Source organism: Chiloscyllium plagiosum, chromosome 9, assembly GCF_004010195.1.
Source record: "Chiloscyllium plagiosum isolate BGI_BamShark_2017 chromosome 9, ASM401019v2, whole genome shotgun sequence".
In the NCBI taxonomy this organism is placed as follows: Eukaryota; Metazoa; Chordata; class Chondrichthyes; order Orectolobiformes; family Hemiscylliidae; genus Chiloscyllium; species Chiloscyllium plagiosum.
In genome coordinates, this window is record NC_057718.1 from 101,865,446 (window position 1) to 101,882,514 (window position 17,069).

The 17,069-nt window shown below is 38.7% G+C and overlaps 1 protein-coding gene across 5 annotated transcripts in view; it reads right to left on the reverse strand.

The window, feature by feature from the left end:
• The window catches only part of kif16ba (kinesin family member 16Ba), a 140,818-nt gene that overhangs the window by 121,726 nt on the left and 2,023 nt on the right, over positions 1 to 17,069 (reverse strand). For all 5 annotated transcript variants that reach the window (XR_006312617.1, XM_043696646.1, XM_043696647.1 and 2 more), the window contains exons 2-5: positions 9,407 to 9,476; positions 7,331 to 7,444; positions 3,545 to 3,661; positions 550 to 647 (exon numbers count right to left, since the gene is read on the reverse strand). Coding sequence is in view for 4 of the 5 variants with exons in the window: in XM_043696646.1 (XP_043552581.1) it covers positions 550 to 647; positions 3,545 to 3,661; positions 7,331 to 7,444; positions 9,407 to 9,476 (399 nt within the window). In the remaining variant the exon portion in view is untranslated. The remainder of the gene's footprint in view (positions 1 to 549; positions 648 to 3,544; positions 3,662 to 7,330; positions 7,445 to 9,406; positions 9,477 to 17,069) is intronic.

Consider the following 17,069-nt stretch of genomic DNA (forward strand, 5'->3'; position numbering starts at 1 on the left):
CTTAAGCATGTAACTTTTCAGTTTGTTGTAGATATCTTCACCTAGCTCTCGCTTTAAAAAGAGGTAAAAACAGGGAGAAGATCCTTTTTTTGTTGTTCGGTTCTAAAAACAATGCATGCAAAATCAATTAGCTGGATTATGCCCATCACGAGGGTAGATTAATCAAATTGCAGTGAGACATATTCAGAGTCCTTCAGGTTCTGCTTTGATTGAAAGATGTCATTGAATGCAGATTGCACTTGTCTTCCTACTGTGGACATACCAAGTGATTTGCTCTGCATTGCCATGATTGTTGCTTTGTTTTTAAAATCTTTGAAAAGCATCAGCTGCCAAAGTCATAGATTTTTTAAAAATACTTTGCCATTTGTGAAAGTGATGCTTCAGTGCAGGCCTTTTGCTGGTTCTGAAGAAAATGACTGTTGAGCTTTCAGAGTAGCCTTCAGTTTATCAACTTTCTTTGTCTAACACATGCTATTCATGGGAAAGCTAATGCTAAATTTACTGTGCACTATCTTGTTGTTCCAAAGAAAGAAAATTCCAATTTCCTACCTTACTTCTGTGCGAAATGAAGCTTCATCCCACCTAGACCTCCCTGCAATCCTGTCATACAGCCCTTGACAAATTCGAGGTATGAGGCCTGCATCATCCTAAAGTAGAATGTACAATAGATTGTTAATAACAAGGGGATACAGTTTTTAAAATGAAAGGCAGAGAGTTTAAAGGGGATTTAAGGAAAAACATTTTCATCCACAGAGGGGTGTGATTGTGGAATGCACTGTCTGAGAGGGTAGTTGAGGCAGGAAACCTCAACCTTTTAAAAAAAAACTTACTGGGATGAGCAGCTGAAGTATCATAATTTATAAGTCTCAAAAAGCCTAACTCAGAAAACCACGACTAGATTAGGTAGTGGTATATTTTTAGTGGTACAGACTCGATGTGCTTAAGGGCCTCTTTTGTACAGTACGATTCTATGATTGTCTACGACATAGGAGAGATGTGGATGTCAAGTTTACTTTCTGATAGAAACACAGAAACAATGAAAATAGCTACAGGAGTAGGCCATTCAGCCCCACAAGCCTGCACCACCATTCAAATTGACCATGGCTGATCATACAATTTCTGTCACCCACTCCCTCTTTCTCTCCATATCCCTTGAGCCCTTCAGCCACGAGGGCCACATCCAGTTCCCTCCTGAATATATCTAATGAACTGGTCCCAAAAGCTTCCTGTGGTAGAGAATTCCACAGGTTCACAACTCTTCCTCATCTTAGTCCTAAATGGTTTACACCTTATTTTAGACTGTGAACCCTAGGTCTGGACTTCCCCAACATTGGGAACATTCTTCTCACGTCTAGCCTGTCCAGTCTCACCCATCAGGTATTTATGATTCTATGAGAGGAGAAAGTGAGGGCTGCAGATGCTGGAGATCAGAGCTGAAAATGTGTTGCTGGAAAAGCGCAGCAGGTCAGGCAGCATCCAAGGAACAGGAGAATCGACGTTTCAGGCATAAGCCCTTCTTCAGGAAAGCCCTTCCTGAAGAAGGGCTTATGCCCGAAACGTCGATTCTCCTGTTCCTCGGATGCTGCCTGACCTGCTGCGCTTTTCCAGCAACACATTTTCAGCTATGATTCTATGAGATTCCCCCCTCAGTTCTGCCATCCCAGGAATCATTCTGATGAGCCTTCGATAGATTCCCTCAGTAGCAAGAATGTCCTTCCACAGACTAGGCGACCAATACTACACACAATATTCAAGATATGGCCTCACCAAGGCCCTCTTTAACTGTAGCAAAATATCCTTCTTCCTATACTTAAATTACTACAGCATGCCATTAGCTTTCCTCAACACCCGCTGAACCTGCATGCCAACCTTCTGCGACCGTTCCACCATGACACCCAAGTCTTGTTGCACTTCAACTTTTCCTAAACTGCCACCATGCAGATAGTCCTGTTTTTACCAAAGTGTATAATGTCACATTTATCCATATGTTATATTTGCCAAGTATTTGCCCACTCAGCTAGCCTGTCCAAGTCACCCTGCAGTCTGTTAGCATTCTCCTCACAGCACACACTGCCACCCAGCTTAGTGTCATCTGCAAATTTAGAGATACTGCATTCAATTCCTTCATCCAAATCATTAATTGAACCCTGCTGTATTCAATGACTGTATTGATGTATCCAATTATTTCACTTTCCTGTTGTTATTTATGTAAACCTTAAAACAAAGTCTAGCAAAACAGTAGCTCAATTAGCAAAACATATTTGGCACATCTATGTGGAATAGAAGATTTCTAGGGCACTGAATGAATCCTAAGGTAGAGGAAGCTCAAAATAGACAGCATCTAAACCAAACTGATACCAATGTTCTCACTGAGAGGTAAATAATGCAGTATTGGTAGAGTTGAACTAGCCAAGGCTGATAAAGAAGAAAATCAGAGCTTACAGAGAGTAAAGTCAATTGCATAACAAAACAATAGAGTCAAAATAGTCACCCTAGTGAGGGAGTGATAATATATACTTTAGGAAAATTTGACATAGCTCAAGGAGAGCCAACGTAAGGGTAAGAAAACAAAAAGAAGGGAAAAAGACCACTTGACGTTTGAATGTCAGGGCAAATGAAATATTGAACAAAGAACCAAACTGAATTGGAAAGAGCTGATGCTGCAGTCTTGATGAAAACTTTCTGGCAGGTTAGGAATAACTAAGGTCATAACTCTGAACAACAAATTTTCAGTAAAGACAAATGTATTATTACTAAAAGTGGAGTTAAACCACTAGAAAATTTACCATGTCTGTTTCAGCTGAGGTAAGAGATAATAAAAGACCCAATTGCCATATTAGGAGCACAATCAAAACCACCAAATAGTGAGAAAACAGGAGGATGAATTGCATATACAATTTTGAAAGGTTTCTGCGACAACTTTTATTTGTACTGTTCTTTGATCAAAAACATCCCAACGCAATTCACTGGAACATCATAAAACAAAATACCGCTGAGGTGCAAAGGGATAGCAAACTGGATAATCAAAAACCTGATCAAAAAAGTAGGATTTAAGGAGGAACACAGGGTAAAGAGACGTTACTTTAAAGGTATTCACTTTTATGCATTAAGGAGGTATACACTTGTTTTTTGCGAAGAATATATTAAAACAAGCCTTGAAGCCCTAGTCAAACTACATCATTTAATATCAAATTGGGGAAGGCTCAATCCACAAGCTTTGTACTGTGCCTATGCCACTAGACTCGGGTATTGGAAAATATAGAGGAGAAAGTTAGGACTGCAGATGCTGGAGATCAGAGCTGAAAATGTGTTGCTGGAAAAGCGCAGCAGGTCAGGCAGCATCCAAGGAACAGGGGAATCGACGTTTCGGGCATAAGCCCTTCTTCAGGAAGGGCTTTCCTGAAGAAGGGCTTATGCCTGAAACGTCGATTCTCCTGTTCCTTGGATGCTGCCTGACCTGCTGCGCTTTTCCAGCAACACATTTTCAGCTATTGGAAAAGATAACCAATATACTTATCCCATTTGACTATCACAAAGTTCTTACCGGGTTTCCCATCATTGTATAGGATTTGCCAGATCCGGTCTGCCCATAAGCAAATATGCATGCATTATAGCCTTCAAAGGCAGCTTTAAGGACATCAGTCCCAAGATCCTTGAAAACCTATAAGAAAAGGATTATTATTCTCCATATGACAGGGACAGACTAATGTTTATATTACTTGGCCTCCAGTATAGATGTTAGTATAAGTGGTATAACTCTTTCAAGAGTACTTAACCCTTTATATTAACAACAAAAGTAACTGAACCATCACACAACAAATCACTTGAATCAAAACAGTCAAACAATTAAAGAGAGACTCAAGCTAGGGCAACAGCTGAAATAGCAGGACAAAATTAATGGAATACAGGATCATTTTTGGTTTCTGGCTTCCCATCCCAATCTTCAGACGGACATATAAACAAACTGGCCATAAACAAAACAAAAGGTAAAGTCACAATCGTCCCAGAGGATCCTAGGATTGCTCTCTCAGACAGAAAAATGACTGGTGATAAGTTTAACCCGATGGTCACCTCATCTAAGGTGATCAGCAATGTTGAGAACAAAGGCACTTCACACTGACATCAGCCAGTACAGGAACTGAATACATGCTGTAGGAATCACTCTGTAGCCATCCAGCCAACTGAGCTAATTGATCACAATGTATAGACTGTTATGTGTGTGGTTCACGTGAGTTTAAATATACAAAGCTTATAAATTCTTAAATAACTACAAAATATCAAACCAAAGAGAGCAATAATTGCATATATAGGGGAACCTCTATTATCTGGCATTCAATTATCTGAATATTGGATTATCCGGCAAGATCTCAAGGTCCCGATGCCTGACTAAACCAAGTTATCCGGCATTTGATTAACCAAACAAAATACTCCCCTCCCGTGTCCTTCATAGAGCTTGTATAACAAAAAGGTTAAAAAAAAAGTGTTATTTTTCAATACTAAATATACTTGTGAATTTAATTTCAATGTCTGGAGGTTTGAGGTAGTGGTTCATCTTGAATGCATGTCAGTATAACGATTATTACAGGAAGCTCAGAATGGGCGTGCTCTGATGAGTTATAGGCGGGGCTTAGTCCACCTGTTCTGCCAATAATGGCCTGCAAGCCTACAACATGTATATTAACAGATTACATAAAGGGCAGTCACTTTCACTTCTTCGCTAGAGTTTGGCCCTTTTGTTTGTCAACAATACTCAGACTTTCAAAATGAAAAATGTACAGCCTAGCTGCCATCAGGTGCACATTAATTATCACAACCAACTTAAATGTGTGTTGATTTTTTTGGGAAAAAAAGATGAAGTTAAAATAAACAAAAATTTATCACTTATACTTTAGTCTTCCAGCAGATCACACTATAATGTGCAACACAGAACAGAGTGCAGTATCTGCTGTGGTACAGCTGTACTGCAACCTATTATTGGTATGGTAACTGGCAGAAAATTACATATGACCAGCTCACTAGTCATGGACTGATGACAGAAGGTTATACTTCCTCCTTTCCTTTATCAGCTCAAAACTAAACCCCTCACTTTTAAAACATTTCTTGTTCATTCATATGCAGCAACTGCTCCTCCTCAATTCTTTCACTTCCTCCAGTTTGATTCCTCTGAAAGAACCAGTCTCTTTTATCCCACCAGAGGTTCTGCACTGGTGACACAGCCTTCTAATATGAGTTCTAATATTCCTCAGCTAAAATGGGTATATTGTTTGTTGTCCTTTGCTAATCACACCCAAGATGAATGCCTTTACTCATTCAGATAACAACCCAGTTTTGTGATTGTAATGATGGGGTGAGACTGTCAGCACACACATGTGTTAGCCATGGATATCCAAAAGATGCCATCAGTAATTCCCTATTCCTCTTACAATGTCTTAGCAAAGAAAATACACTGCAATTCTATCTTTCCCGAAAAAAAAACATTTTATTCCCCATTTTTATTCCTAAGCTACAATCATGTAATCATGGTTATTAGTTATTGGTTGCTGTCAGCCTGCAAAATCTATGATATCAGCTACAGAAGGGTCAAATGTTTTAAAGGGACACCTGAAAATCTATGTCCAATTTTTCTTTAAGATCACTGGCTTGGATCAAAGTTTCTTTACTTATCTGGGTAGAGGAGATACCCACTAACAGCTCATCAAACTCAAAATCTATTCTGAAAAAGCATTCAATAGGTCTTTCCCCCAGTGTCCTAGGGTCAATTACCATCCCTTCACCAGGGAATCCTTAGAATTAGTCTCAGTAGTGATGAAAGATGGAGAAATCAAGCAGATTTCTACACTTCAAATCATTCCCAGACCTCAGACACCAGCCACTGGCTCCGCAGGGCTGAGCAGAAAAATAAGACAGAGAAAGCCGGCAGAGATACAAAATGTGGCAGTAAGCCATCCTAGACCTCGATCATTAATGTCAAGGGCCAGCAGTGCTGAGTAGTCTAGCCCTCAGCCTCGAGTGAACAACCAAACCTTCCATCTCCTGATCAGCTCAGGAAAACTGTTTAACAAATAATCTCTGTTTCCAAGTTGTCTTCCAAAGATATTACAGCAGAATTGCAGAATGCCCACTATCCACATGATACTAGCCAGTGGACATGGCAGCACATGCAATGTCACCTGCATTCCTCCATAAATGATGTAACTGCACTTACAACAATATTTTTAAAACCACAAGGGATCACAAACAAATCTTGTTTAGAATGTGTTTGCTCTTCAAAAATTCCTACCTCTCTTACCATTCAACGTTTCCCAAGTGCACACTCAATCCTGTAAACAGTTCTCTGCCCCACCACAAGTTTGGCCTACAGTGCCACGGTTCCCACCCCCAACAAGGAAGCAGGTCCCAAATCCACATTGGCCTGAATACCAATCATCCCCTGCACTGTTGGTAATCAAACCACACCAGGCATTCAACCAACTGAACCCCTAACATCTCAAGGAATTTGGAGTTGCTGCAGCAACACAGACTTTTCCATGCACTTCGTAATCCAGAGCCACAGATACTGATGGTAAAGGCAGCAACTTTCTTTCCATCACATGGCTGACCAGGAATCTCTCCTGCTCTTATCACCCATATCCTGTTTGGTTGCATTATCAATGTATCAAGTTCTGGAGAGGGACTCAAACATGGAACTTTGGAAACATGGAGACACAAGGAAAAACCATCTGCTGTGCTACATGATCTCCATCCTACATACACTGCTTATGTTAAGTATTTCATATTATGACCAATGCCTGTAAATTATTTTCTGGGTTATAGAGTCATAGAGATGTACAACACAGAAACAGACCCTTTGGTCCAACTCGTCCATGCCGACCAAATATCCTAGATTAATCTCGTCTCATTTGCCAACACTAGGCCCATATCTCTCAAAACCCTTGTTATTCATGTACCCTTCCAGATGGGTTTTAAATGTTGTAATTGTACCAGCCTCCACCATTTCTTCTGGGAGTTCATTCCATGTGTGCACCACCCTCTGCATGAAAAGGTTGCCTCTTAGGTCCCTTTTTAGGATGAGAGGGGAAAGATTTAACCTACGTCCTATAGTTCTGGACTCCCCCACACCAGTGAAAAGACCTTGACTATTCACCCTATCCGTGCCCCTCGTGATTTTATAAACCTCTATAAGGTCATCCTCAACCTCAGATGCTCCAGGGAAAACAGCTCCAGCCTATTCAGCCTCTCCCTGTAGCTCAAAGCCTCCAATCCTGGCAACATCCTTGTAGATCTTTTCTGATGGAGAAATAAAATTCATTTATTCAAAGAAAAAACATACCCTTTCCTGGGAGACAAATCTGGGACTCCTACAATCAGCAGAACAGTAAGAATAGTCATAGGTAAACGTTTTTAGCCGTTCTCGTCCAGAATCTCCTGAACCTCCTTCTGGGATCTATTGGGAGGAGAGAAAAAGAATTCTCTGAAATGATCACATATTAACTTTTAAATTTTAATTGAATTTGAACATTTCAGCAACAACACTGCATTAAAAGGACACACAGTTAATACCATCATGAACAGTTTTGAAGTTTACATGCAACATTCACAATGAGCCTACTGTAAGATGCTGCGTAAGTCTACTCAGAATTAAAGGCAAAATAAAGGACATGAATTTCAAAGCAAAGCACTTTTGACTGTAGTTCAACATTTGCACTAGGTACACATTTGTGGTAAGCTTGTACTAATCGGAATGCTATTTTCAAGGAGCTGTTGGTGTTAAATTCATGGTCAAATGTCCAGGAACTAATCTTTTAGGGTCAGGGATTTTGAAGGAAAGAGACAGCTAAGAAAAGAAAGGAGTAGGCAAGATAAAAGGGAGAATTAGGACTCTGAGATCAAATGGTACTAAGATGGTGCACATGCTGATGAAATCTAGAATCACACCAATCACATGTGGAATCGTGCATATAAAATTGGGAGCTAACATACAATCCACAGGTTTGTAAATTATTTATTAATAATATTTAAAAGCAGCACAATCTTCCAAGGCCCTTAACTTTGTAAAGCCACACCAATATCACTATCTCTCTAGATGGGTTGATGCTTGCACTAGAAATCTCTAAGGTGAGTGAAGCACCTACATCCAGTCACTCTTTAGAGTAGTATGTCCCTGTTCTGCTTTTCCAACAGCTACCAAGCCTTCAAATTTGAGCAAGAATTATTTCAGGACAAAATTTTCTGATGTAAAGTGTTTGAAAGTTTTATGATACACTAGTTCCTCAGTATAGTTTTCCAATTAGGCTAGTTTTAGAACCTTCCTTGTCTAGACTTTATGTAATATTCCACAAATCAAAAAAACTTAAATACAAATTGCTACCATGCTGCTTTTGAGAGACTCAAGTGGCTCTTATTAACAGAGCATATAAAACATTTGAACATAGGTGAGGAGCAAGCTGTTTTATAATTTTCCCATATTACTGCACGTGACAACTTTCACCATATACATAACTTAGCATCTAATGACTGCATACAATATTTAGAAAATTGCTACTAGTACATTGAGATAGAAGAGAAGGGTAAAATTTTCCTCTCTTGTTTGAAAAAGCTATTCACATGATCTCGGTTGTTGGCCACATTTTCTTTTAAAAGGAGAAGACAGATGACACTGATTCCTAAATTAATGTGGTAATCTAAGTTCCAAGGGCAGATTCAACTAGCTTTGGAGCAATCCACTCACTGTTCCAAAGCTCTAGTTTGCTTTAACCAAACCAGTCACTCTAAAGCTAATACAGCTCATCCACATCAATACATCCAATGCACAACAATGGACATTTGTCATTATCATTTCCACTCCCTACTAAACCCCAGGAAGGGTTAGCAGATTTGCACAGGAAGCACTCTTGCATTTTTTTTGCCCTTTCCAAATAAAATGTTCTTTTTAAAATAAAAAGTCAATTCTAATAGGTGCAAAATACAAAAATGCTAGCTTTAAAAGCTTAAGAGTAGATGATATATAATTAGCTGCTTTAAAAGAGCAATCAAATCAGATCACCACTTGCGATCAGGAAAATGGAAGTGCTGGCTCTGAAATGACAGAAAATTGTCTCCAAATGGTAGTTTCATAAAATCAGGTTTCCACAGAAATGCAGGCATGAATATCAAGACACTTCATAAGTAACAAGTGCATATCCGTAAACAATGTGTCCAATTTACAAATGCGAGCTGCAACTTCACCAACAGATCTCTGCATTTTCCAGTTATTAGCTCACTGAGCTACTGAAACAAGATGACAATTTCCAAACAACATTGTCCAATTTATTCCATAAAATTGACTGAGAAATATCAAATGGACAATTCTCAATACAGTAGCACACAGAGAGAGAGAGAGAGCTAATACTATTCTGAAATGTTATACCTTTAAGTTTGTGATTGCTGTTTTGTTTCCATCCATGTGTATGATACATTTGGCATCCAAATCTTTTTCTCTGCACAAAAAAAAATTAATAAATACAATTATATTTTTAAAAACTTTCAATCTAATAGGCTGTAGAAAGTCCATTATTAATTTTATTTATAAATATTTCAAGAAGCAACTATATAATTAAAATGTTCTTCATTAATTATACAGCAATGTATTTCACAGTTTATGCTGCAATTTTTTGTTAAAAATGGAGATAGATGAAACATGAACATATCATATAAAGAAAAATCGTTACTTGTCCATAAACAATGACCTTTAAAAAGAAATAATTTCTAGTTACAGAACAAATGGCTTTACGTTTGGCTATGTTCGCATCTTTCGGAATACAACCATCAATCCTTCTCTATCACTAACCCCAGGTTTCAATTAATCAGGCTCTTTGTTTTACTATTCTCACTCATTCTCTATTTTTCCACTATACATTGGCTCCCTTAGTTACAATGCTATTACCCATTACATTTGCATCCTATCCAAGTACAGTTTTGTCCAAACTACTTCTCATCATCCATTCCTTTTCGTGCTCATTAACCGATTACTGTGCAACCCTACTTGGGCTCACAACCCACTTTGCAAACTTTGACTCATAAATTAACACTGATTTCATCCCCTTCCTTATTCCACTTGACTCAATTCTCAAAATACAGTTTTGTTGGAGGTGGGAGATAAACAAACACAAACTGATACAGTTATGGCATCACCACAGCTCCCACTAATCCATTCCTCACCATTAAAGTGCACAAAAAGAGATCAAAAACCTCCAAAATGATGCAAAGAATTGAATGTATTTGGTAGCTGATACAAATATGTGAAAGAGCAGATAGGAAACATTTATTAATAAACTCCTTCGACTACCTTTAAAAACAATGTACCAGCCACAGTACTGATGGTTCAAGTTTTAAAATAATGCAATTAATTCGTGACAACCAAGGTTTGCTACAAAAAGAAAACCAATGTTTGCTTTCAATCCCAATTCAGAAATTATCCGAGAGTTTTAGAAACTTATTGCTAGCCATATGATCAAAGTCTGTGGAGATGAAATAATTAAAATGCTGTATATCCAGTGAAATCAAACTGGACTCTCCTCAGTAACAATGACATCAGCTGGCACAGAGACCAGTCTATCTATTGAAGGCAGTCAGTGGTAGATCTACAAAAATGTGTCCTATTTCATTTCTTTTTAAAAATGCAGTACAAAAAATAATTTTAGGTACAAAAAATTGTGAGAAACAATGAGAGCTGATGAATTGAAGACAGCTAGGATTCTGCTCATCTTCACCTCAATCTACCCGACCTATGAAAACTCCCAATGAAAACAAAATCCTGCAGATCCGAGAAATCTGAAACATAAAATGTTGGGGAAACTCAGCACATCCACTTTATATTTATTTCTCTTTCAGCACAATTAGCTACTGTTTTGTCTTTTGCACTGGACCTCAACAGAATCTGTTCCTCTAGCTCTTCCTTCATCGCTGTCAGAAATATAAAAATCATTTTCCAATCCCTTCCAGTTATGAAGGAGAGTCGTACTAGATTTGAAATGTTAGCTTTGTTCCTCTCTTGACAGACGTTGCCAGACCAGGTGAGTTTCTCCAACATTTTCCGTGCTTGATTAGATTAGATTAGATTAGATTAGATTAGATTAGATTACTTACAGTGTGGAAACAGGCCCTTCGGCCCAACAAGTCCACACCGACCCGCCGAAGCGCAACCCACCCATTACCCTACATTTACCCCTTTTACCTAACACTACGGGCAATTTAGCATGGCCAATTCACCTGACCTGCACATTTTTTGGACTGTGGGAGGAAACCGGAGCACCCGGAGGAACCCCACGCAGACACGGGGAGAATGTGCAAACTCCACACAGTCAGTCGCCTAAGTCGGGAATTGAACCCGGGTCTCCGGCGCTGTGAGGCAGCAGTGCTAACCACTGTGCCACCGTGCCGCCCACTTGGAGTAAACTGGCTTGGTGAATGGAAACTCTGGTGTTTCACACTCCAGGATGTAACATACTGTAATGATAAATTTAAAAGTAACTGCGAGCATAGGTCCAACCCATCCATGCCGACCACATATCCCAAACCAATCTAGTCCCACCTGCCTGCACCCGGTCCATATCCCTCCAAACCCTTCCCATTCATATACCCATCCAAATGCCTCTTAAATGTTGCAATTGTACCAGCCTCAACCACTTCCTCTGGCAGCTCATTCCATACCCGTACCACCCTCTGCGTAAAAAAGTTGCCCCTTAAGTCTCTTTTATATCTTTCCCCTCTCACCCTTCTTGGGAGTTATACAGTCACAGGGTGCCTACAGGCAAGGATTCACAATATTCAATCAATTCCATGACAACTCAGATAGGAAACATGCATTTGAGACTCTCCAGGTCATTTGTGAGATATTGAATGAGGCATGGATATGCAAGACCTGCACTCCCTTATCCCAGAAATCAAAGGATTAAATTGCTATCAGCATCCAAATACTGTAGGAGTAAAAGAAAGAACAGAGTGTAGTGTTAATTTAATACTTTGGAGTTTCTGCTGAATTATTTTCCACTACCACCCTAAATAATTACCTTTACTGATTCACCAGCAAAAGCAAATGCAAATAACATTAAGCTTGACAAAAATTGCTGCAAGAATCCAAAATATCAATTTTTCCACATTCATAACAACACAAATATATTGAAGTATATTTTGGGCAAAATAAAAAAACAAAAATATCTCTGTCACCCCTGTGCTTATCTTCTGCTCTCTGTTAGAACCATTTTTGGATATAAGTCCTGGGTTGCTTGTTTCTTCATTGGTTGAGTTCACATTTCCGTCACCCATATTATCACTTTCAAAATTGTAGAGAAATAATTACAAAATAAGAAAACAATTAGGGTAACAGTATTAAAATCAGCTATTTTTTAAAAAATTGCTAAACTGCTGTGCTCTGTGCTTGAATCACACTTTAAAGATATATGTTAAGGAGTTAATTTGGCACTTTGCCTCAACAAACTTTAGTGTTACTGCTGGCAGAGTCTGGCAATCTAAAAATACATTAACAATACAAGCTTTGGTTCTACATCATTAAACTCATGTAGTATAAAATGGGTGTCAATATTCTCTCTTCTGCTTCACTTCAATGTCAGATTGAGCTGCAGCTCAGGATTCAGACTGCACTTGCATTTTAAGCAGCTTTATGAAGCATACAGTTTATAACATACACTACCATTCAAACTTAGTGTTAAACAAACAGTTGCAGGAGGAAACCAGGAAACAGTGTCCACTCTGCCATTCTAGATCAGAGCCTATCATCTGAATTTAAAAGCAGGTTAAAAAGTTGTATTATACGACATCACTGTTTCAGCGACTGAAAAGGTCAAATTCAATTCTCACACAAGATTTTCATTAATATTCTGGAATCATTCATTATTTTGAAACTGATTAATAGGTTTAACCATCGGACAAGAGATAGTTAACACTCAATGTCCAATACAGTATGGACACAGTTCTAATAACACAGCAATCAATTTTGTACCTTACTGCTGACAGAACACCTCCTGCTGTACAGACTGAAGGCTGGGTTGTTATATAGATTCCTGGTTGAGATAGACAGATTTTTAATTATTAAGGGAATCAAGGATTACAGAGAAAAAGCAGTAAAGTGGAGTTAAAGATTACCAGATCAGCCACAATCCCATGGAATTGCAGAGTAGATTCGATAGACCAAATGGTGTACTTCTGATCGATGTCCAGTTTAGAGATTTAAAGGTTCAAGAACATATTTCAGTGAAGTATAAAAATGAGTAAATGAAATATAGAAGGTAAACTTAGATACTACTTCAAAGTAAGCTAGGAATGTAGAATGAGAAGATAATAAATTTACTTCTCTGTAAATTTATAAGCACAAGTCTGGATGAATCACTTTTACTTTGATAAAGCATAAATCCATGAAGAGGCAACTGGGGAAATGCTCAAATCTCATGGATTCCAAGCTGAGAAAGTTAGGAATAAGCTTCAATAAACTGCTATCATCCTTGATTTTTTTTTTTAAGTTCGTGTGAACAGAAATTGGTGAATTAGAATAATCAAGTTTGGAAATAAAGCGAAGGATGGAAGTTTCAGTACCAGTTGACTCAGGTGGGCAGAATCAAATGATGTTACTGAGGTGGAAATGGTTGGTCATAGTGACGACATGGATGCGTTGGCAAAAGCTCACCTCACATTTAAAGATAATACAAGGGTCACAAAGCATTTGGCTCTGCCTCAGACAGTTGCCAAAGACAGAGGGACATAGTCTCTGGTGGAAGTGATGCCAGTGTCTTCAGTCTTCCCAATATTTAGCTGGAGGACCATCCTGCTCATCTAGAAATTGATGCTGGATAAGTGGTCCTATCACCATCACTGCAGTATTCCCATTCACAGTATCCTATACATTCAGTCTGCAAACCATTTATTACAAATCCATGAAAAATCCACGTTAGTTTGCACTTGCTTTGACGATCCAAAAAGTTGGCGAAGACAGAATGAAAATATACAATAATGTAAGTAAATACATTTTAAGTAGTGTCATGACCTTTGTCTTGTTAAAGTGTAACTTGATTCCTCATTCAGACGACTACTACTAGATCACATGTTCAGATATTTATGGCCTCAATAAACTACCTACCTTCCAACATCAAGAGCACATGCTATTCCCTTGCAACAGCATGTGAAATAAACATGTGATAACATGGAATACAGAACTATTTTGACAACACATCAACAAGGGACTGAAATGCTCTCTGAAATACACACAACCTATTTTCAACATTACTATAGGACGAATGTTTAAATTCTGAACAACAGATTTCTAATTTATCAATTAATTTTGAACTTTTACTCAGGTTATGGGGGATCTGGTTAAGTTTTTAGGATTAACTGCACTTTGAACCAGTTCACAGGTGCAACACAACAGAAAAGGCAACTTAAATTTTATAACCATTTTGGTTACTGTCAAGTGCGACCCAACAAATGCTAAATTTACAGTAATAACAGAAAGGCTGAGCATACTCAAATACTCAGAGGACCTGACCTGCTGCCAGTATTTCCCGCATTTTCTTTTATTTCATATTTCCAGCATCCATATTTCTGCATTATTGAATTTACAGATTCACAATGAAGCACTAGTAAAATCTGTAATATAACTTAGTTAATGAGCTCCATGTTTTGCCTGTAAATCTTCACACAACCAGTTTCTCTTACACAGAGTACCAAACGCGATGCTGTAAGCTGGCTCTTGATCACTGATTTCGGTCAAATAGACTTCATGCCCAACATTGAATGATGTCATATTATCCACAGATCAAAATTTCTTATTATTGGAATTAGTTTGTTGAATTGGCAAGAAGTATCTTTAGTAGTTTTTGGATAACAGAACAATAACACCAATAAACTACATAAACTGTAAAGAAGAAAAAAAATTACATTCACTCCCTTGCAGTTGTTATGCTATTCAATTAGACCCTGACTGTTCTATCTGACAGGCCACCCCAAATACCCTTAGCCAAAGAAAATTTATGCAACTCAAATTTTATGCTTCCAATTGCCTCCCCAACACCTGCCCGAACCTCAAACGATAGAAGGAGTGAAGACCATGTTCTAGATTTGCACACCTCTGTTTAAAAGAAATGTTGCCTAACTTCATCCATGAGTCATCTCGCTCTACTTTTAAGGTGCTATTCTCTTGTTTAATCAAATTCTTCTGCATAGGCTTTAGGCATTTGTACTACTCCACTTTGTGGTCTCTACAGAAATCGATGGAATGCGCAGATGTTGATACAATCCCAATATCTAATAATGTCTGCTTGCATCTTGATTTCTTAACTATTATTTCAGAGCTGTTCTGTGTAACAGAACCATAAGTAATCTGACTGGAACGGATGACTGGAACAATGATAAAATTTTGTTAAAGTACATATTATTCCCCTTAAAAAAATCAGAACTGGACTGAGTGTAAACCTTGTGCTTTTGTATGGAAAAGCTTCTGGGATCTGAGCCATTTTCTTAACTGACAAGCAGTATCAAGTAACATTCCAACAACCTGTTGGATCTACAGCAATCTAGACTGATAAAAGTGTCAAATGCTTATCGACAATATGATTAAACCCAGTGGTCAGTCATACGTGATCTTTACTTCAGAGATCAAAAGGCCTGGAAAGATGTTTTTAAAAATTTATCTGCTGTGAGGATAATACGTACTACATGAAAACGGAAGTCTGTTCTTAGCCATATGCTCTATAAAAGGATGTGAAACTTAGCATCAGGGCACATCATTTGAACACAGGAACAAAGGAATAGATGCGCATAGAATCAGAGTTGTAAAGCATGGAAACAGATCATTCGGTCCAACTCATCTGCACCAACCAAACATCCTAATCTGACTTAGTCCCATTTGCCAGCATTTGGCCCATATCCCTCTAAACCCTTACAGTTCACATACAACATTTTAAAAAGGCTTATGGATGGGTAACTGTACCCAATACTTGTATACAAAATACAGAAAGCTAGCACACATTTGCCCTGATGTAATGCAGAGCCAGCACAATTTAGAGTTTAATAAGGCTCAAGTTTAATTTTTGATGATGTGCAGCGTTTGAAAGATAATTGCAACTAAAGTATTGGGGTTATTTTGCTTAAAAGAAAAAAAATACAAAAGTCACACTGCAAAGCCTCAGTATAGTATCCTGGACATCAAACAGACTCATTCCACTTTGCTTCACAGCCCAGTCACCTGATTTACACGTCATGCTTGCCACAGCATTGAAGTGCTGTACACTTCTGATGTGTCAATACAGCCATGGGAGGTGTTTCCCTGCAACTGACTTTGCACCTTTCAGATCAGCTGATGTACAAAACAAAAACTCATAGAAATTCAGTAGTAGCTTACAAACCCTTCTGTTTTGTTCAGCAACTTCCCAAGGTAGAAGACACCAGTATATATATTCATGTAGCACCTTTAAAAGTCACAATACATGCCACAGCACCATATAGCAGCGATGTTTGCCACTTAGCCAGATTTGGGTATGAGGGTAGGCAATGAAAGCTGGATTATAAAAAACATCCCAAAACGAAGGAAGAGAGGGGAATGAGTTAACCCCAAACTAATGTGCAGACGACCAACTAATAGAACGAATAAGATTTTTCAGACATTGTCATCCTTTGCTATTCATGTGATGGCATCGATTTGCTTTTGTTTCTGCCTTGCTCTGAATAAACTAGCCCTCCCCAAATAATCTGCATCATCCTTTCCCACCGCTTCTCCCTCAGCATTCCGCTCTCGCCCTTATCTCATCTCCTCCTTACCCCCATTTCTCAGCTTTTCACCATCGCCTTATTCCCACTCTTCACCCCACCCCACAGTGTCTGCCCTATCACCTTCCCCACTTGCTGATCTCTCCTCCACAAGCCCTTCCTCATTCACTAACCCAAACCCCTCTGCGTCTCTAAATCCCCTCAGTACTGATTCATACCCCCTATCATCTCTCAACCTGCCACTCCACCATCTCTTAAAACATACTGCCTCATAATCCCCTGCCTCAGTCTCTCATCTCCCTCAATCACTAACTCAG